Raw genomic sequence first — 23,078 nt, 5'->3', positions numbered from 1 at the left:
AAAAGCATCTTTAATCTGACCATTCCAGGAAATGCAAAGCCTCTAGCTTCTAAAGATGGCCCTTCAGAGAGAGCTGAGCTACAAAATGCCAGTAATTCTCCTTTATTGGGAGATAAAAGGATTATTTCTACTCAGGCCTTGGCGCTGAGCTGCAGTGAAAAACAGTTAAATTCAGCTGTCACTGTGCATTAATAACTTGGGTAGCCTGAAGGTGGCAGGTCCATTCAATTTGGGACTGGAAGAAGCACACTGATGTGGACTGTTTTAGTTCCAGAGTACATCCCTAATGGGGGCACATGTTGAAAATTTAGTCTCCAAATGGCCATTTCTGGCTCCTCACCTTCCCAAGACCACAGGCCTCTTACAGAGCCACTGGGAACCCATTATATGTGCAGGCTGAGCACCTGAAGTGGGAGCAGTTGGCACTTTGGGATTTCCAATGGAAGCAGAATTGTTTCCTGGGAGGTGGTGGGGGGAATTCATCTGTGAACTTATAGTGAGTGCAGGTGATTTGTTTAGAAACAAGGAAGTCTAACTGAAAATATTTTAAAATAAATATGCTTCTTATATTAGAAACTTTGTGTATGTTAGGTTGATTTTTAAAAACTTCAAAGTTTTTTTAGCAGTTTTCCCTGATCTCTAAAATTTTTAAAACTTGAAATTCATTTTGAACAGTAACATTCTCTTTACTAATACAGCTTGAATACCCCCATGAAATCATCAGTTCAGTATTTTAAGCACATTAGGTCTCATCTGCTTAGCTGCAGGACTGCGGTCCATTTCTTCCCAGGGGGTTTTTGTCCCTCTAGTTTTTCTGAGAGACCCAAGGAGGTGTCTCAATGTTCCAGGATCCACCCGGGCCACTGCCTGTGCCTCTATCATGACACTATCTGGATCCTGCTTTCTAAGCTCACTGCAGCTGCCCTGGGTTGCCCCAGGTCACTTCACCCAGACCTCCCCTTTGCCAAGGACTGACTCTTGAGGGGCTCCGGCTGGGCACCAGATGCTTCCACAGCCACAGTCACTTCAGAGCAACGTTGTGAGTCCTCTTCATTATTGCTCTTGACCCTGGGCAGTTGCTTTGCTCTTCTGCTCCACCTCTCAGGGCCTCAGTTCTGTCCCTGGGCTGTCAGTTATTCAGCACCACTGCTCTTCTCTGGGATATCTGCTCTCCAAGTTCTCTTGCTAGGAAGCAAGGGAATGGCCTCTCTCCTCTGTGCTATGCTATTCCAGGGACCTGCAGCAGACTCACTTTAACTTCCAAGAGTTTCAGCTTCTTTAGCCCCCCACACAGCGTTTTCCTCCCTAGATGCCAACAAGTGGCTAGAGTGGTTAGGTGGGAATGTTCTTCTGTGACCCAGAACTTACATTTCCCTTTGACCTTAAGACATTCATTGTGCCTGACTCCATATTCTCCAGAATGTTTTCACATTCAGGGATCTTATTGTCCCTTTCTAGTCATCTGAGGTACTCCCTCTCTCCCCATTAGCTAGACATGCCTGCATATATCTGAACCTTCAAGTAGGAAAGCATTTTGAGTTCCTTTTCAGGTTTTTAGCCCAGAGCCAACCATAAATTGTAGCTAGATATGAGATTTCACTAATCCACCAGATAGCCCTTTCTGTACCTCAGCACCTCAGCTCAGGCAGAAGCAGGAGCCCTGACAGTCTAAAATAATTATGCAAAGACAGATGAGCTGTTCACCAAACCCATTCCTGTTTCCCCAGGGCACACAACTAGACTACAATTCCCAGCTTGCCTTCCAGCAGTGTGTAGTCATGTGACTAAGATCTGCCTAAGGGATACTGGGAAGAGTCAATGTCTACCATCCCCAAACCTGGCTCAGATACCTCTCCTGAGCAGTCCTCCACTCTCTCTCTTCCCCAGTCCCTGCCTGCTGGAGGGAGGTGCTGAGGGGTACCTTAGCAGCCCTCTGTTAAGTGTGGCAGAATCTCCACCTGCTTGAATTTCTGAACGACTGTGTGGAACAATGCCTTTCCCTCTGGTCTTTATTGCCAACTGGATTTTAATTAAGACATAAACTTCTATGTGGGTAAGGCTACTGATATTTTGGGTTATACAGCTGCTAGTGTTTCTCTCACTAAAGTAGAGATTGGTACTTCATATGCAATGCTGTCTTAATGAAAACCTGAAACATGTGGCATTGGATTCGTGGGCAGGCAGCAGGTGGCAAGGAAACTGAGGTTTCCATTTGTGTATTGTGCCAATACCACACTCTGACTTTATAATGCTTTCAATATTTGGTAAACCAAACTTTCTCTACCTTGTTTTGCATCCCTAGGAATGTCTAGGCTACTCATGGCTCTTGAATTTTCCACGTCTATTTTAAAATAGGCTTGTGAAGCTCAATAAAATGTTTCAATTCAATTTTGTTTGGAACTTTATTAACTTGTAGATCAGCTGGGGAGATTCAACGTCTTTATGGTGTTGAACCTTACTATCCACGAACATGTCATAATCGTCATTTATTTGTATCTTTATGTTTTTCCGGCACATCTTTTATTAAATGTAGTTAATTGTAGAGAAGTCATTTTATTCACAGTTACTGATGAAGAAGCTGATATGGACAGCAGTTAATGGGCTTCTCTTAAATTTTTTAAGATAGAAAGTGAATAGGACTCTAACCCAATTCCTAATCTGTAGCTTTTTTCCTTCACTCTAGTGTGCCTCATTTAATTAAAAACATGGAATTTGGATATAGCATGGATCATATCTGCTAAGCCATGATAGCTAGACATAGTTATAATGAGAAATTTGTCATTTAATGATGTCATTTGTCATTTAATGGAACACATGGGTATACCTGCCCAATCTCCTGCTCCCATGCAGTAGTAAATGTTCTAGTTTGCACAAGTAAATCCTCCCAGTCATCAATAATATGCTCATTTATGAAAGATAATATACAGGATCGGAAACCCTGTGTCCTCCACGTCTTGCCCTCCACGCTTGTTTGTGGGAAAGTCTTTAGATAATTTATGATACAGTTCTTTTTCTTTTCCTTTCTGTCAGTGTTTGACTGGGAGAAAATAGACATATTTGTCAGCAAGAAGAATGGTTCTTGCACTAAGGATGGCTTGAGTTTTTCAGCCAGTGTTTACAAAGTGAGCTTCTGTTCACACTAATCATGGCTAATGTCCCCTCGTTGATAAGCAATAATCCTGGCATGCGGACCCAGCTGGAGATCCCATTTACCTGCCAACTCTAGAGCTGCTTGGCTGTAATGCCAGATGGGAAATCAACTGCATTCCATTTATGAATAAGATATAGAGAGCATATAAGCTTTTGAGAATACCAGCTGCCCTTATTCCAGGACGAGGTCACTAACAGTAACTAAAAAATAGATATAATGGAGATATAAAACTATATTAAAGAATAAAAAGTGGCAGCAGCCATTTCCACCTTTGGGAGGGAATAATGGCACACTCTGTATCAGTGGGAAACAGAGCTCTAAGTGGCTTTGTATGGTTTCAAGGACCGGAAGTCAGGGGAGCCCAAGAGTGCAAGGACTGGCATATGCAGTAGCAGGAGACATGGGAACTTTGGAGAGAACCAGGAACTTAGCCTCCCTGGGGGGAGGCATGCTGAGGAAGGTGGTGAGCAAGGGCGGCGGTGCTGCTGTGGAGGGAACAGGAGAGCTGTAGGAGGTAAGACAGTGAGAGTGAGTGCTCAGAGGGACAAGCAGGGAGGAGCATGTCAGACCCACAGGATTGGCAGAAATCACATGACAGGGGTTTATACCAATCTGATTCGTCTGAAAGTACAGGAAGACCTCGGCTACCTCCACAAAATTGGTCTCCACACTGCCAGTCATGACTCAGCCTTTAGATTTTAAATATATCAAAACAAAACCTTCAGGAGATGAGGTAGGAATAACTCTCTGAAGGCAGAGCTCTAGAGGAAGTGTCCTGGAAGGGAAGCCGCACACAAGACACCAAGTTTGCGTTTTTAATTTTTAAAAAGTCTTGTCCTTATGTGTGCACTCAATATGTGTGTATTTGAATACCAGTTGTGTCACATGCTACCCGTGAAAACAAGCAAACTGCTTAAGCTTTGAGTCTGTCTTCTGTCTGTGAGAGACAGTAACACCACCTTGAAGAGTTGTGGATTAACTCATTTCCTGTTTAGAAAAAAAAAAAAAAAGCACAGCTCACTGCCAGTGCAGTATTCTCAAATGGGAAATGGGTTAAATGGGCAATGGGCAATGGGCCATGGGTGAAATGGAGCAAACAGGAAACGAGTTAAAGGGAAGAACACAAGGAAAAGACCTAGCAGTGGCTGACAGGAGCTGCTCCGTCTGTCCCTCTGTCTTCTCTGTTTGTGTTGAGAGATGAATGGATGATGGCTTTGAGTGGGCCTTAGAGGGTCTAAGCAAGACGTTTATACAGAGACGTGCATGGCAAATACGTTTGTGGGTGCTGAGTTGATGGTTTTAAAAATGAATATACATATATACATCTAGGATAATATTGGCTGTTTACTCAGGCTAAAGGGCCACAGGGCTATTGTTTCAATTATATGATTTAGGTAATTGTAGAAAATTTTTACGAATGGCTAAGTGAAAAATAGAAGAAAATAAAAATCAACTAAAATTCGACCACTCAGAGATAATTTCAATAACATTGATAACATGTAGCTTCTTGATATTTTCCATTTCCCTCTCTCTCTAGCTATCATCTATCTATACATGCACATATATATTCTGCTAAGTAAAAATATGTGCACATATCTATAAGAGGGATACCATACTGCTTTCTTTTTCTTAATGTACTATATTGGAGAAATATTTCTATGGCAATAAGTACACTCTATATAATAATTTTTAGAGCTGCAGTATTTAATTGTATGGCTATATAATTATTATACCCAGTTCCCTCGTTGTAGGGTATTCAGATCTTTTCAGTTATTCATGATTATAAACAATATTTCTTATATTTGTTTCTTTTCTCTTTCTTTCTCCCCCTCTTGCCTCTCTTCCTCTCCCTATCTTTCCTTTCCTTTCTTTTCCTTCCTTCCTTCCTTTTCTTTCTTTTCTTTCCTCACTCTTTCTTTCTCCCTCATTCTATCTTTTGTTCTTCATTTTATAAGGAGTGTATTTCCTTGTAGCACATGATATAACAATCTAATATATGATTATTTCCATATGGGCAGTTGTCTCAACATTAGTAATTAAACAGTTCCTATTTCTCTATCAGTTTAAAATACTTCATCACATTCTAAATTCCTGAGGTTTCCTTTAGCATTTCTGTTCTGTTGGAATTCCCTGTCCATATAATTCTCTTTCAATGATTATAGTATTATGATTATAGTACTTATGGAATTTATTTGATATTTGATAGAGGAAGGATGCCTTCATCCAATTTTTTTCAGACAAATATTCTAACTTTTAACCAAAGCCAATTGCACTGAATAGAATGAATTCACTCATGTTTATTCTCTCTGATTGCTTTTGCTCTTCTAGAAAAACCAGGATGTGGAGACTGCACCAGTGGAAGGTAAGCACTAGGATCTGCATGGGGGCTGGAATTAGCCCCAAGCTGAATGACTGGGTCTTTGTGGGTTGAAAATTTCCAAGCAGCCTAAACACATCTCTTGGTTACACTGGTCAGTCAGCGTGAAGGTTAGCCACTTATGACTCTGTGTCTCAATGGACCAGATTGTCAAACCTGGTTGAACATCAAAAATACCTGAAGAGCTTTTCCGAAATAATGATGTCCATGCCCCACTCCAGATGGAGTGAATCAGAATCTGTCAGGGAATGGTGTCTGGGTTTTGGTGCATTTTAAAATCTCCCCAGGCAATTCTACTGTGTAGCCAGGGCCAAGACCCAAGGCCCTAGACTGTAAGTTGCCTATAGTCAGGAACCATGCTATTCATTCATTTGTCATTCCCAGTCCCTTGTACCACTCCTGACATGCAGAAGAACACAGAGGAACTGAACTGAATTCAGGTGAAGAACCCAGACTTACATATCTCTACTCATTCTTCTAGGGAAAAAGACACAGGTTATCAGTGCCCGATAATACTTGTGCATCCTCTTGGCAGCCTCACAGTCTTATTGGAAAAAGTAGCTTTAAGAGGGAGAAAACAAGCTCTGTCGTGGTCCAACAAAAGTTTAACTCACAGTCTGAAAAGAGGAGGGCTTAGGGAGAATCCAGTCTATCCCCTTATTTTAACGTCTTGGAGCCCAGGGATTATGTAACTTTGCTAGGTGGCACGGCTCTTTGTGGCACATCTGGAACAGAAAGCAGCTCTTCTTATTCCAGATATTTGTGGTACAGCTTGTTGTCCTTGTGTGAGTGCATATAGTTGTGAGTATGCATTGTTAGTGTGTGGGAGACTGAGTGTGTGAAGGTGTGTGTATTTGTGTATATGAGCCTACGTTTTGTGTATGTGTGTGCACAAGGAATGGGAGGGGTGTGTAACCTGAGCGGATCCAGTCTCCTTCTGCAGAGCTATGACATTACAACAAACAGAAAACTAGAAGCCCTTTCTTCTTTTGGTCCCTTGGTTTGCTGTGTTTTCTCCAGACTGACCTTGGTCAGGTCCAGTAATGTTTTCCTGGGAAGCAGGACAGGCTTCCAGGGCTCAGAGTCTACTGCGTACAAGGGGCTCTGCATTCAGGTTTACTGAGAAGGAACTTGGGGGAAGGTTGTAGTAGGTGGTCTTAGGCTTGATCTGGTTTGAATTGGTGTGTCAGGGCAGCTGGGAAAGAATGAACCACCGTGCCTTTACTGGCTTAGGGTCCAGGATTTTTCTATGGACAAATGGCAGCTTTATGTATCTGAAAATTCAAGTCAATCAGAAAAGCCTATCCTCATCTTTGCTGAAGGTGTGATGTCCTCCTTGGACAGTCTCTCTTTTCATATCTGTGTCCTCCAAGGTGCTTCTTTGCTAGAACTGAGGCTGGGGTAACCCTTGGATCCTAGCTCAAAGGCTAACTCTCTGCTGGCATAGCTTGGCCAGGTCCAAAGTGCCCCCTTCCTTCTCCTAAATTTCAGGGAGGTCACATGGGGGACAACAGAGCCTGCCTGTGATAGCCTTTGGTGGGTCTGGTCTGTCGGCTGGGTCCTGATATGATCCTGTATGCTCGTGTATCAAGGAATCCCCAGCTCACATTTGCTAGAGGAAAACCTCTGGAGAAGCAAATTAGCTAAGAATTGGGCCATGCAGAGTAGAGACTTACCTGAGCAGTTGGAAATCACTGTTTCGTAGGTTTTGCTTTTAATCCAAATAGTTCGGATCACAATGCCATACATGATGCTGCAGAAAGAATCAAAGGTAGTATTAAAGTGGCTGGTGGATCTCTACTGTGAGGACACAAAACCACTCCCACCTCCCCGAGTGCAAGGTGCAAAGGGAGGAATCTTTTAACCATGCCTGTCCCTCTGTACTTGCTGTTTATAGAATCACAACTGAAAGTGCCCATGAGGATCCATTGGATGGAGTCACTTCTGTCTTAAGTGAGGAGGCTAAGACCTGGTGAAGTTATGCAGTTTCCTCACGGTAACCCAAATGGTTTGAAGGAGAGCTGTGATTAGAATCCAAAAACAGGCCTTAGAGTCGGAAAAGACTTGGGTCTCCTCTGCTACTTGTCTGTTGTACAATCCTGACTTCAGTGACGTCTTTTAAGTGACATCTATGATCCCTGACTCCGGCACTCATGGCTTTGTGTGATCCTCACCCCTTTAGTGTGGGAAGAGCAGGTGACTTGCCTCTAATCAATGCATTGTGGCAAAGGGGATGGGACTGATTACACAGAGTGTAGCACCTGTCTTGTTGGTGTCTCTCCCCATTGCTGGCTTTGAAGAAGCAAGGTGCCATGAACCCCACAGCTGCAAGAAAATGAATTCCGCTGAGGACCTGAGGGAGCTTGGAAAAGAGCCTTTCCCAGTCCAGCCTCTGATGACCCCCTGCCCTGGATAAACAACTTGATGACTGCCTTGCCTGAGCAGGGGACTCAGTTAAGCCATGGCCAGATTCTTGACCCACAGAAACTGTGAGATGATAAATGTATCTTGCTTTAAGTCATTAGGTTTGTGGTAATTTGTAAAGGAGTAATAGATAACTACTACACTGAGCCTCAGCTGAGGTTCTACAAAATGGTGTTAACAATACAGACCTCTTGAACTTTTTGAGTATCAGATGTGACAATATTTAAAGTGCCAAGTACAGTGCTGGAAAATTAGTGGAGATTAATTTCCTTTCTCCTCTTTCTTGCCTATTTTTTTACACTATATCACACCAATTCTTACATGATTTAATCTGTGCCTAACAGGAAAACAAAGTGTTAATGATTCAAAAGTGTCAAGAAGTTTTGTATCCTGGGTACTCTTTGATAAATATAAAAACTACTCTTCTTTAATATTACTTGATATTTTGACTACATTAAGCACCTTGGCAAAAAACTTTGGGACACAGCAATGCTTTATTTTAAAACTGCATATCTTCCCTCTTGAGAATCATTAGTTAAAAAAAAAAAATCAAAGCTTCAGTTTGCAGTAGCTGACAAAGCACTAATTGCTTTTAATGATCTTTAGAATATAACTTAATTAATGGCAATGTTAAAATCTCTGCTGCTTATTGCCTTTTTCCATTCTTGCTCAGCAAACCCTTCAGAGTGATCCAGGAAAGCTTAGGGACTTTTGGAGCATCTCCATTCTTTCTCACATAATTGCCCAGGGACTTTTTCTTTCTTTTTTTTTTTTTTTTTTTTTGCAATCAGTTTGTATGCCTGTAGTAAAGAAAAAATGAGAAAAATGTTATTAGTGAGTTCAACCCTAAGTTGAATATTTGCTAGAACAGGGAAACTTCTTCCCCAGAAAGTGAAATACTGTGCAAGGTAAGGTTACACCCACCATGGAAAGTTAATGGTTACGTCAATTGCAACCCCAGTATATAATTGACCAATAATTCAAATATTTATGACTGTCAACCATGAACACAGAAGAAAGGTTAAGAAATGTCTTATGCTTTAGGGATTTGGGCCTAAGTCACCCCCTCTTTTTACTTAGGGCCAATCAGATGAGTGAGAACCAGTACCAACTTTTCAGTTAGCATGGCAAACACCTAATAACTAGGGTATTATTGCCAAACCAGGCTACTTCTTGGAGCGTAGCAATCAAGCATCAAAGAGACATCTGCGTTGCTGTTTGTCACCACCAGTGTTTTGCTCTGTCACCCAGACTGGAGTGCAGTGTCAGGATCGTAGCTCACTGCAGCCTTGACCTCCCACCTCAGCCACCTGAATAGCTGGAACTACCAGTGTGTGCCACCCTGCCCAGATAATTTTTGTATATTTTCTAGAGACAGGGTTTCACCATGTTGCCAGGCTAGTCTTGAACTCCTGGGCCCGAGAGATCCATCTGCCTATGCCTCCCAGAGTGCTGAAATTACAGGTGTGAGTCATCACACTTGACTTTGTCTCTTTTCCTTTCGCTGATCAATCAGATTGCGGATAAGTTTTGTGGATTGTCTCAGCAAAATGACTCCATAATCTGTACCTTCCTCTCCATCCAGGTTTTCAGCATTAGTGGAGACCCTTACAATCTCTCTTTATTCATTTTGATGACCACTTTTATTGTGGGCCCTGTGATCCTCTTTGACCTTGAACCTCATGCCATGGACAGTGCTGGCCAGGTCCTTGGGGCCCTTTTACCCACCATGGCCGTGTATTCTATCTGCAGGGCTGCACCAACCTGGCAAGAGGATTTCCCACAGTGTGATCCCCTTTCCTAAGCAAAATAAATGAATTTTTCTCACATATGACAAGCCAATGATTCATGACTAATGTGCTTTTTTCCACTTATTTTTTTTGCAATTGTCGGTCATGAATCTCTTCTGCTTCTACCTTTATCTTACAGAGATGAAAATGATAAGAGAATGAGAAATCAATTAGGTAGGAAGAAAATAAGCACAGCTAAAGTAAAGCAATTACACTGGGGCTAATAACCTCCCCAGCAACAATTAGACAGTTATGTCAAGTGAATTTCAAAACAACTCCTGTTGTTTTGACCCAGAAAAAACAACATATTGCCTTTGCTGTCAGTCACTATGGTTTCAACTCCTGGGAGCCTGATTTAGTGGATGATGAAAGAGCTACATCTTTATTCATACACAGCTCTCATGAGAGTTTGCCACCAACAATACAACTACCTCTCTCTCTCTCTCTTTCCCTCTCTCCCTTTCTTCCCCCCTCCTCTTTCTTTTCTCCCTTTTTTCTTTCCTCTCACATATATTTATGGAGGAGCTATCATAGTCAAAAACTGATCTAGGCATTGGATAGCCAGAAATTTCTGTATTAGCAGCACATGTACACGTGTGTTTGTGTGTGTGTGTGTGTGTGTATGTGCGTGAGAGACAGAGAGAGAGAGAATGAGAGAGGGAGAGAAAGAGTAGAGAGAGTGACATGACATCTGTTGTTCGGTGCAATTTATTGCGTTATTCATTCAATCTAATATTCACCAACTGTTTAATGCATGCTGGATGTGAAGTTCAGAAATGAAGAAGCCACAGTCCCTGCACTCATGAGATACAGTCACGCTACCATGAAGTCTAGATGATGACATGGACAAAGTGAGGTTAGAGGTTAAGGAGTGAGGACCTGAGGTGCCTCTTGGTCTGGGGTTGGCAAGGGAAGCTCTACCGTGGAGTTGGTATTGGGAATGAGACACGAAGGATGTGAACTAGTTGGCAGAACCAAGGCAAGGTGAGCTTGGCAGAGTGTTTAGGCATGGGAGTGATGCACATGCGCCAGAAGGGTGTTTGTTCCATAGCTGGAGTTGGGAGTGCAGGTGAGGTATCAGCAGCTTACCGTGAAGCAGGCAGGGAATCTTTGAAAAAGACAAGTGGATCTTGTCCTAGCAGATACTGAATGCATACGAAGCTGGGCAATAAGTAAAACAATGAGGGATTTGTGGCAGAAAAGCTGCTAAGTTAGTTATTTGTGCTTTTTCTTTTTTTCTCAGTTATGTCAATCACTACTATTAATAATTGAAAACAAAATAAAACCATACTCAATATAGAGGCAAATGACAAATTAGGAGAAATATTTGCAACATATACAAAAAGAAAAAGGTTATTGTATATATAATATTTCTAAAGATAGAGAATAGAGAAAATAAAAACATTTAAACAAGAAAAGTAGCATTACTATCAATGACAAAATCCGCAGTTACTTTTGCACCAACCTAATAAGTATTTAAAAAAAAATGACAATCAGCATATAAAATATACTTAATCTTATTTGTAATGAAAGAAATGCAAAATGAAACAACTAAAGTTTTCTATCAATTTGGTAAATGTAGCATGTGTAGCATGCATGAAGGACAATGAGGCATGGTGAACAACATGAGTAAACACTTTCCTTGAGCTGTTTTCTTTGTTTATTTAAGCTTGAAACAAAGAATTTAACCTTCCTCACAGCATTGAGCCTGGGGGCCAGAATATAGGCAATAAAGAAAGAATAAGAGTTGAACCTTATCTCTGAGATGAAATTGTAGCACCTATGCCAGGTACTCAGTTGGAAACAAGTTCCTCACAAAATTCCCCCCAGGGCCTGGTCTTGTTTGAGAAGACAGTTGTTGCTGAAGGAGGCGAGGATGTTGGTCCCCCAGAGAGAAGTTCTTTCTTCATCAGGGGGAGCTACGAAACAGGGAAGGTGATGAAAGAGAAGCCTCTTGTCAGGTAGGAAATGCGTCAGAGAAGCTCAAGGATGGCTGGAGGTCACGGCTGAGTTTTCATGACTGTCATGGCTGGAAGCAAGGAGCTAGGATCAGGCCTTACAGAGGCCTTAGTTTGGTGAGAGCTGAGGGAAACCAGTTTTTGAAATCATTTCCTTCAATCAGCAAACACATTGTATTTTGCCCTTTCAAGGACACGAAAAAAAACACCCTGGCTATCCTGCAGGCAAGTTCGAGGAGAAGTCCTGGTGGAAAAAGCAGCCCAAATAATGGGGAAATCATAGATGCAGGACAACCTGAGCTGCATGGTCCACGTGCTGCAGCATCCGCTCTGCTGAGCAGGGACTTTGACTGGGGCTCATTTCTTGAACTGATGGGAAATCAATCAGCAGTGAAGCCAGGACATGCACTGCCACTGAAATCGATGCCTCAGTTGCTCAGGGTGACACAAGTCGCTTCCTTCCAAATGCTCTCTGACCGCTCCGGCTCACTTGCCTATTAATTACCTTGGGTGGTGGTCTAAATAATCTTATCTCCTTCAAACTTCCTCTCAAGCTCAGCTTGATGGAGTGGAGGGCAATAAGTCAAAATAAAGTGTAGGTGTTAAGTTGTCCGTTCAGCAGAGGTGACTGGACAACACCCCATCTCGGAAAGGCTGCTGGGTTGGCTATTGAGGTCACTCTGTGCTTGCCCATCTCAATCTCTGATGCGGGGGTAGGGGCAAGGCAACTACTTCTTTTAGTCTTAATTCTACTCTTATGAAAAATTCAGGGGTTTGACCATATGATGGATAACATTTCTCCCAGCTATAGTATTTTATGAGACTAAAGATGAATAGTGAGCAAGAAAAGGTGACTCCCACCATATCAGAAAACACTTGAAAAGCATGCCACCAGCTTAGTAATTAAAGAAATGCATATTAAAACAATGAAATACTTTTTAAACTCTTAGGTTGGCAAAGATTTAGTAAGGAAGTAGTGCTACCTTCCATTGGATCAGGGGAGCAAAAAACAAGAGCCCTTGCATGGTGTTGCCCAGAGTATACCTTTTCCACAAGTGATTTAGCTAACAGGCCAGGAAACAATACAACTTTTCTCAAGGGCAGCTTGTGACTATGCATCAAAAGTTTTAAAATGTGCATCATCTTTGATCTATACCTTTGATCTAGTAATCCCACGAGAATGAGTTATGAGGAAATAACCAGAGACTCATGTACAGTTTTAAGTACAAAGATTTTTATCATCACAGCTGTCTTTACACTATCAAAAACAAAGGCTGATCTTCCTTTGCTTATGATGTGTTATATGACACACTATGGCTGGCTTAGAGGTACTCAAAAGGCGCAGGATCATCATGGCCCAAGAATACAGACAATGTACCAGGTCTCTCCCTGTAGTCTCCCACCCCATCCACACATGCAGAGCCCATTTCAGAGGGTGATCCTGCCACATGGCCAAGTGAGACCCTACGTTGACCAGGTTGTTGTGCTAATCTCTGTTAAAAGACCATCTACAGCTCACCATTGGCTGCAGGATAAAGGACACTCTATGACTTTTTTGCCAAGGTCATTCACAACTGAGCCTCCCCCAGTCCCTGGAAGGAGCTCACTGCCAACTTCTGTCCCATTGGCACTGTCTACCTGTCCACTCTGCCTCTATCTGGTCATCAGAGTCTGCTTCCTCCCCACTTCTCCCTTATCCTATCTGGATCATTTCCTCCTTCAATGGTGGCTTCCAAAATATATTCCCTGGCATTATGCGACTCCACTGCATACACAATTTAGCATATTAGTGCATACTGAGTTTTGTGTTCAGTTTGTTTCAAGTATATCTGTCTTTTCATTTACAAAATCCCTATAAGTTGTAATTTGCCTTATATTTGGAAGGTTGCAAGATATAAAAGAAATAATATGGTATGAAATCAGAAAAACCTGGATATCAATCCTGTTTGATGTTGAGTAAGTTACTTAACCACTCTGAGCTTGAGTTTCATTATTCATTAAATTGGGACAATGGTAATTGTTTCACAGTGTTGTACTGTGGCTAATGTGATAATTGTTAGCTGTTTGGCGCAATGCCTGCCCTATATACCCAGTAATTGCTAATTCCCTTCTCCTTACTCTACTTTGAAGAAATTGGGCTTACCCTATAGTAGCTACACATAAAATCTTGTGGCCTGGCCAGCTCCCCCTAGGGCACTAGAAAAAATGGGCCTGTAGGGGAGGAGAGCAGCAGCTGGCAAAGCAGGAAAGCCCCCCGCCCAACCACCCACTGTATGGTCCTGGCCTGACAGCTTCTTACCTGATGATTGTCAGAGGGATGAAGTACACCAGGAAGGCCACAATGGTCATGTACGGGGTCCAGTAGGAGTCGTCAGGCCACAGGGCCCAGCATTGCACTTCACCGTTGGAGAGTGTCCTCTTCCCAAATATGATCAGGGTGGGAATGGAGAACAGGAAAGACAGGCTCCAGGCAATCACAATGAGGACCCTGGCTTGCTTTTCTGCCCAAAGAGAAGAGAGGGATGTCTGCGTATGTAGCAACCATTCTGGGGAGCACAATGGAGTCTGCTATAGAAAAGGATCACTGTGGGGCAGCCACCCTGGACCTCACAGAACCTCCCAGAGCCTCAGTTTCCTCATATGTAAACAGGGAGACAGTACCTCCATACAGAGTCAATGTGAAGATTATAAAGGGAAGCTTGAACAGAAGCTAGCACATTGCCTGGCCTAAGGTTGGTGCTTCTTCTTTCTTGATTTCCCCGTCTGACTTGAGATGTTGATGCATTCATTCCTGCAGTATTAGGGAACTCAGTTTGTACCATGTACATTTGGTAAGTTGCAGTGCAAATGCTGAGTTGTGTCTACCCATATGCAGTCACTCTTTTATTACGTGGCAGGGCTACAGCCTTAGGTCCGCGTGGCATCCTTTCACTGTACCCAGCACTGCAAAGCACTGGGACAGTTTTTGAGAGTTATTTGCCAAATGGGAAGGAAACTTCTTTTTTTTTTTGGTAGGAACATGGGTGGACTTATGAGGCAGAGAAAGAACACTGAACTTTGTTCTGGATAGTAGGGTGCATTCAAAACCAGCCCAGAAACCTGGTAGCTATATCTGCACACTGGATTTCAGTTGCAATATTCTGACCTTGGCTAAACCATGCAGTCTCAGCCTCATCTTTTCTTTAAATTGGTATAAAAGATACCTGCTCTGGCCACCTCAGCAGGCTATGATGGGGCTGGAGAGAGACAATTAATATATAAGCAAGCACCTTTAAGACACACCTGTTGTTATGATGTGATGCTTTCTGTCAAGCTGTTGTTGAAGCTCTCGTCTTAATCCCTCACCTAGCTGGGCTTTCTGTGCTCACTGGCTCTGGGACCTTCTTCCAGAAACAGGAGGCCACCTTGCTCCCCTACTTTCAACTTGGAAAGCAGGCATGTGTCTTTGGGTGGGGTTGGAATGTAGAGTCAGGTGGTGTCATTGAACAGTGTGTTGGCTCTGGTTGAGGAGCTATAAGAAGTGAGAAAAATCTAGAGGAAACTAGGGACTCTATTAAAATCCAAACCTGAAATATTTAGGAGAATAATATCTAGGGTTCTGTTCTTGCTGAATTATACGCACTGAAAAGAGATACTAGATTCATGTAGAAAAGAGTTGTCATGGCCCACTGAGCAAGCAGGAGTCTTGGGGTAGAATTATAATAGCAATCTGATTAAGGTCTTTCTTGTTCCTTACATGCAACTGGTAATCCACTGGGGATGGGGGAGAGGTTTTCCCGCCTGAGTTTGAAAACTCAAGCCCCTTGATGTTAGTGATGACTCATAGGTGATGGACACATTAAGTGGTAAACGCTGGTCAATTTAGTTAATTACATAAAAATTAGTAATTAAAATCCTAGACAACAATAAAAAACCCAAATTCTCAAGAGGATTTCAAGTATTTTCTCCTTAGGTGGGCTTGCTTCAAGTAGGAAGTCCAGCAGAGGTACCAGCCCTTCTGCTTTCTATCCTCATCTGCTATTCCTCGTCCTCCCCCAGGTCACTATCCACATTGGGGTCTCTCCAGAGCTGGGGTACAGGGAACCAGGGAGGAGGAAGAGGACAGAGTTCTCGCTTGACTGCTGCTGTCATCAGAGGGCTTTGTGCTCTCTGTGTCTGGCTGCATCCAAAGCTGATTCTTGGTCCCCTGAGGAACTTTTCTGGGTCCTTTGGAAATTCTCCTGTGGGGTCTTGCTGGTGGCCACTTGCTTGACTTGGGCAGTGACGTTCCACCCTCCCTGGTGACCTCCAGGGAGGCCTCTCTCTCTGGCCAAAATGTCTGGGGCAGGATCTTTTTTAACACAGCCTCAGGCAAACTTCACGATGCAGGTTCTACATCAGCCCCCTGGGCTAGGACCACAGCGCCAACCAGCCTCTCTTCAACGGTCTCAAGTGTGATGTAGTCATCGGTCCCCAATGCTCTCAAATACAGGGAACATGTCAAGCTCTGTGAGTCGTCATGCGAAGCCCTCTCACTAGACTTAATTTATGTAGACATTGAGTCACCTGTGATTAGGACAGTATGAAAGGTGAAAGAGAGACTGAGAACAGTGTCGACATCTTCACTGGATGAGGGCCTTGGCCATATGGGCACAGGCATGGGGAAGGCATTGTAGAAGGTAGTCTAGACTGATAGCACGAGCATCGGAGAAACAGAGCAGGCATGTATGTGCAATATTCAAGGAGAAATGGCCTAGAGGTGGTCTAGAAAGGTAGGAAAATGTCTTTACCACCACCACGCCATAAGGTATCTAAAAAGGAAGGTTGAGGAGCATCCTTCTGAGATGTCTTAGGGGAATCAGCCACCTCAGGAGACAGGAAGTGGGGGCAGCCTCCCATTAGGAGGTTGATAGTATAGGGGAGCTGGTCCCTAAAGGAATAGAGAAACACCGGGGCTGGAGAGAAGCAGTGGGAGTTCAGATTAGGAAAGAAGCAGGGTGGGATGAAGTGGGCAGGTGGTAGAACTGGAGGGGGTTCTTCTTGATGGTGGGGATGTGAAGCCTGATGGGTTTCTATGGTCCTGGGTGACATTAGTAGCTGCCCTCTGTGCTCTTGTTCTTTCAATGGTTAGAATTCTAATGTCGTCTTCTTCTATAGGTCCCAGGACACTTTTAAGGGCAACATGTGACTCCTGGGCCCCACCCAGTTTCCACTTGATGGGTAAACAGTGCATTCACTTTTGAGAGGGATGCACAGGGAAACAGATTAAGACAGTATAGCATCATAATTTAGAATCAACTCTACCAAGGTCTCCAAAGATGTTTCCCCAAAGGCCCAGCAGGGTACAGGCTTGGAGCTGTTTTTCTCATAGCAGTGCTGGGCTGCACTGGGAAAGCCCCACTCTCTTAGGCTGTGATGCAGCTGCCACAGCAGGGAGACTGATGGCTTTCCAGACAGCTGAGCCCATTTGCCATGAAGAGTGACTTCTCAGGGCTGAAGGATCCAGGATCGAACAGATGAAATGCAGGTTTGCATATGAGGTAGACTGTCTCGTGTTTCTCACCCCCGGAAAGTCAGACTCCCTCTTCCATGAGCTCTTGTCCATTTCTGCACGTCTCTGCTGCTTAGCCTTCTTCTTTTCCATGTAACTAATTTACCTTTTTATAAAATCGTGTAAGTTACACATATTGATTACAGAAACACTAGCAAATAAAAATAAGCGAAAAGGAAAAAAATCCATAGTGGCACCCACCAGAAAGGTCAAGTTTAAATTTTGATAATGCATGCATATATAATACACAGATTACACATTTAAAAATGAGATCACAATACAGATGCTACCTTGTAACCTAATTTTTTTCCTCTGAAAAGCGTGTTATGACCATCTTTTCCTGTTAAGAAATATGAATCTGTACAAGTGGCATTTTTTTTCAGGTAGTAAGATCCTTTCTTCAAATACAATTTTAGAACCCAGTATAGAAAATTATAGAAAGCTCAGGTAGCTTCGGTTGAAACTGAGACAGTCAGCAACTCCCAGATCTGCCCTGGAGCAGGCCAGCAAAATGAGACCTCCGGGAGTCAGTGTGGAAAGCACAATTGGAAAAGTACTGATAAATAATATTTTTTCCAAAGGTTATACCATACTCCAATTTTATCAGTAGCCTATTATTATCTAAGTTGTTTTCCATTTTTTTGTTATAAATAATTTATATTCATCTATTTTTCCCAGTTCTAGTTATTCCTTAGGATAAACTCTTAGAAACAGAAGATTTATTAACTTTGGACAAATATTGTTACATTTCCCTCAAAAGTGCCTACTGTTTATGGCTGTCAGTATAACAACAAAAGTACCCATTTCCTTATACTCTCTTACTACTTAGATAATTCTTCCTTTTAATCTTGTTATGTGGTTGATAAAAGTTTGTATCCAAATGTTCAATCTTGCAATTCTTTAATTAGTGTGCAGAAGAACATTTTTACATATTTTCTTTTCATTTTTATTTTTTATTTTTTATTCATTTTTTGACCAAGTCTCACTCTGTTGCCCAGGCTAGAGGGCTAGAGTGCAGTGGTGCGTTCTCCACTCACTGCAACCTCTGCCTCCCAGGTTCGAGCAATTCTTGTGCCTCAGCCTCCTGAGTAACTGGGATTACAGGTGCGTGCCACCACGCCCAGCTAATTTTTGTATTTTTTAGCAGAGACAGGGTTTCACTATGTTGGCCAGGCTGGTCTCAAACTCCTGACCTCAAGTGATCCACCCGCGTTGGCCTCCCAAAATGCTGGGATTACCAGCGTGGGCCACAGCACATCATCTCATTTATGTTTCTTTGTTTCCTGATAGTCTGTTCATGCCCTTTGCCCATTTACTCAATTAGAATGTTTTCATTTCTTTGCCAGACTTCTTTATAAAAAGGATATTTTTCTTTGCCTATTATATAAAAATATTTTCCATTTATAATTTTGCTTTTTAAGTTTATTTATGAATATTTATTATGTATATAAATAATTTAAATTTTTATGTAGTAAAAAACTATATTTTCCTTGTTGTTTCTGCTTTTGATATGATTCCTGGAAGGGCCTTTCCTTCACTGAAATTATGAAGGTGTTACCCAAATATTCTTTTACCCTTTTTATGTTTAAAGTGTTAATTTTTTCAATCCAACTAAAATGTACTTTGTTATTAGGTATGGCGGGTGGTGATCTAATATTTTTAAAAAAGGCCAGACAGCTATTTCAACATATAGTATAATGACTAATTCATTTTTTGCCAACTGATTTGAAATTTTGTATGATTTACATGTGTTGTTCTGGTTCCAGTATTGTATCGTTTTAATTATCAAAATTTTGTATTATGTTTTAATAAAACACTGCATATTTCTCTTCATTATTTTGATATTTTTCTAATTATTCTCATATTCATTTTTGGTGAAGAGCTTTAAAATTGTCAACTTTTCTGGAGTTGCTGGTTAAGAAAAGCACTGCTTCAGTAAATAGCAGTAAAAAATAAATAAAACATAGCCTCCCCTCGGTTAAGCGGCCATTGCCTTGTGCCTGCACAGCTACATTTGACTCCCTCCTGGCTTCTCCCTGCTCCGTGACTCTCCCAGAGAGCCCAACGACTCTCCGGGAAATCTCTTCTTTCTACGGCTTTCTCTCAGCTGAGCCGCATGCAAACCCCAAACCCCGCCTCTCAGCTGCCTTTAAATTCTGACAAGCTGCGGCACTAAAATGACTTCCGCGTTGGGTTTCCTGGGACCTCTCGTTCCCCGTTCTCACCAGCTGCCTTCACCCTATAAACTTGTGAGTATCAGTTCATCCTCTACAAGGCCAGGGAGTTCTCCCAGGGGCTGAATTATACATTATACACTTGGCTTCCGTGTTTCATCTGCTCCCTCGTGTGCTGGAAATTCTTAGACGTTTCTGGTATTTGGATGGCTTCTTTCTTTGACTCGCATTTCAGATGCAGGTCTCCCCCTGTTTTTACATTTCTTCAGTGACTTTCCTTGGGACTGGGCAGGGGAAGGGAGCTGGCTAATGTGTTTCTAGGCTTTCATCTTACCCAGAGGCTATCGATGATGAGGAGTTTCCAAGCACCTAACGTTGAGCCTCTCTTAATTTTGTAGTGAGGAAATAAGTTGTTTTACATCTTTAGAAAAAAACTATAATATTAATTGCTGCCTTTCTGATAATTTAGGACACTGTTCATAATATTACACAGTGTCTCCCAGAACTAGACATATTTCCCATGAGCAGTTAATTTTTTAACCTAGTGAATATGGTGACACACGTAATCCATCATGTCACCCTCTTGGCTATGGGTCTCAAGTCTGTACCTCTAACAAGTTTCCTGGGACTTCCCTCATGCTATTTCCTATACTTATTTTTCCTTCACTTCGATTTCTTCATCTTAAAATACTTTGGCGTCGATGTCCTTTTGTCCACCACATTCAATCCTTTCTGAAGTCGGCTAGGCATAAATAAATAGATGGATAAATAAATGTATCATGGGCCAGGCGCAGTGTCTCACGCCTTGTAATCCCAGCACTTTGGAGGGCCAAGTTGGATTGCTTGAGCCCAGGAGTTTGAGACCAACCTGGCCAACATGGTGAAACCCCATCTCTACTAAAAATACAAAAATTAGGGAGGCATGGTGGTGTGCACCTGTAATCCCAGCTACTTGGGAGGCTGAGGCACAAGAATCACTTGAACCTGGGAGGCAGAAGTTGCAATGAGCTGAGATCACACTACTGCACTCCAGCCCGGGCGACAGAATGAGACTCTGTCTTAAAAAAAAAAAAAAAAAAAGTGTATCACAAATCCATGAATGTAAACCAAAAATAAAGTTATAGGGTCCCCCAACTATCTGAATGGATTTCCTCTTCAGTCAAGGCTCTTTTAAGATTTAACCTGAGAGGCTGTTTCAGGCCATGATGGCAAGTGGGCAGTGGGACTGGTCTCATTATACCTCTCCAGCATTAACATCAACACAGACTTTAAGTCTGATGAGAAATGTTTTACAACCTAGTCTCCCTGAAGAGGAAAGCTGAAAGTTTCCTCTGCAAATAAGAAGTTTGGTCTCCACAGTTCTTTATCTTAACTCAGACATTCCTTTCTATTGATCCCAGGTCTTTAGATAAACTCAACTAATTGTCAACTGGAAAAAATTTAAATCTACCTATAATCTGGAAGCTTCGCCCACCAGCCCCCCACCCCACCCTACCCAACCCTGCCATTTTGGACCAACCCTAAGTATTTCTTAAATGTGTTTGATTGAAGTCTCATGTCTCCCTAAAGTGTATAAAACCAAGCTGCACCCTGACCACCTTGGGCACATATTCTCATGACCTCCTGAGGGCTTTGTCCATCGTCACTGATATTTCATTCAGAATAAACCTCTACAAATATTTTACAGAGTTTGATGCTTCATTGACACATCTTGCATACCTATGTCGTGAAATGTCTCTCCTGTCTCCCCTGCCTCATCCATTTCCTGCCTCCCCTATCATAATAACTAGGGCTGCACAGTGCCCAGGAAACTTGGTTCAGGTCTCAACCCTTTACAAAACAGACACACTAAATTATCAAGAAGAAATCTAGGAAACAAGTATATTTTCTATTTTTAAAATTCTAAACCACTTTATTGATGTATAATTGACATATAAAAAGGTATACATATTCAATGCATACCACATGATGTGTCTGGAGATATGTATACATTCCTGTAACCATCATTACAAGCAGTGCTATAAATGTATCCATCACCTCCAAAGGCTTCCTGTCCTGCTTTAGTCTTGTTTTGTTTAGTTTTTCTCCTTTTGTGGCAAGAGCACCTAACATAAAGTTTACCTTGTTAGCAAATTCTTTTTTAAAATTATTATTATACTTTAAGTTCTAGGGTACATGTGCACAACGTGCAGGTTGGATACATAGGTATACATGTGCCATGTTGGTTTGCTGCACCCATCAACTTGTCATTTACATTAGGTATTTCAGCTAATGCTATCCCTCCCCCAGCCCCCCACTCCCCAACAGGCCCCGGTGTCTGATGTTCCCTGCACTGTGTCCAAGTGTTCTCATTGTTCAGTTCCCACCTATGAGTGAGAACATGCAGTGTTTGGTTTTCTGTCTTTGTGATAGTTTGCTGATAGTTTCCAGCTTAATCCATGTCCCTGCAAAGGACACGAACTCACCTTTTTTATGGCTGCATGGTATTCCATAGTGTATATGTGCCACATTTTCTTAATCCAGTCTATTATTGATGGACATTTGGGTTGGTTCCAAGTCTTTGCTATTGTGAATAGTGCCACAATAAACATACGTGTGCATGTGTCTTTATAGTAGCATGGATATACACAGTAATGGGATTGCTGGGTCAAATGGTATTTCTAGCTCTAGATCCTCGAGGAATTGCTATACTGCCTTCCACAATGGTTCAACTAATTTACACTCCCACCAAAGTGTAAAAGCGTTCCTATTTCTCCACATCCTTTCCAGGATCTGTTGTTTCCTGACTTTTTAATGATCAACATTCTAATTGGCATGAGACGGTATTTCACTGTGGTTTTGATTTGCATTTCTCTGATGACCAGTGATGATGAGCATTTTTTCGTGTGTCTGTTGGCTGCATAAATGTCTTCTTTTGACGAGTCTGTTCACATCCTTTGCCCACTTTTTGATAGGGTTGTTTATTTTTTCTTGTAAATTTGTTTGAGTTCTTTGTAAATTCTGGATATTAACTCGTTGTCAGATGAGTAGATTGCAAAAATTGTCTCCCATTCTGTAGGTTGCCTATTCACTCCGGTGATAGTTTCTTTTGCTGTGCAGAAACTCTTTAGTTTAATTAGATCCCGTTTGTCTATTTTGGCTTTTGTTGCCATTGCTTTTGGTGTTTTAGTCATGAAGTCCTTGCCCATGCCTATGTCCTGAATGGTATTGCCTGGGATATCTTCTAGGGTTTTTATGGTTTTATGTTTAACATTTAAGTCTTTAATCCATCTCGAATTAATTTTTGTATAAGATGGAAGGAAGGGATCCAGTTCCAGCTTTCTACATATGGCTAGCCAGTTTTCCCAGCACAATTTATTAAATAGGGAATCCTTTCCCTATTTCTTGTTTTTGTCAGATGTGTCAAAGATCAGATGGTTGTAGATGTGTGGTGTTATTTCTGAGGCCTCTGTTCTGTTGCATTGGTCTATGTATCTGTTTCTGCACCAGTTCCATGCTGTTTTGGTTACTGTGGCCTTATAGTATAGTTTGAAGTCAGGTAGCTTGATTTCTCCAGCTTTGTTCTTTTGGCTTAGGATTGTCTTGGCCATGCAGTCTCTTTTTTGGTTCCATATGAACTTTAAAGTAGTTTTTTCCAATTCTGTGAAGAAAGTCATTGGTAGCTTGATGGGGAT

The 23,078-nt window shown here is 42.1% G+C and overlaps 1 protein-coding gene across 5 annotated transcripts in view; it reads right to left on the bottom strand.

Moving 5' to 3' along the window:
- Positions 1–23,078, bottom strand: part of NPSR1 (neuropeptide S receptor 1) — a 238,349-nt gene that overhangs the window by 41,179 nt on the left and 174,092 nt on the right. For all 5 annotated transcript variants that reach the window (XM_011950139.1, XM_011950141.1, XM_011950137.1 and 2 more), the window contains 2 exons: positions 14,000–14,201; positions 7,205–7,281 (listed from right to left, as the gene is read on the bottom strand). In XM_011950139.1, coding sequence (XP_011805529.1) covers positions 7,205–7,281; positions 14,000–14,201 — 279 coding nt within the window. The remainder of the gene's footprint in view (positions 1–7,204; positions 7,282–13,999; positions 14,202–23,078) is intronic.

This window comes from Colobus angolensis, unplaced genomic scaffold, assembly GCF_000951035.1.
Source record: "Colobus angolensis palliatus isolate OR3802 unplaced genomic scaffold, Cang.pa_1.0 Scaffold302, whole genome shotgun sequence".
Taxonomy (NCBI): domain Eukaryota; kingdom Metazoa; phylum Chordata; class Mammalia; order Primates; family Cercopithecidae; genus Colobus; species Colobus angolensis.
The sequence above is the reverse complement of the archived record's forward strand: the minus strand, read 5'-3'. Positions and strand labels throughout refer to the sequence as shown.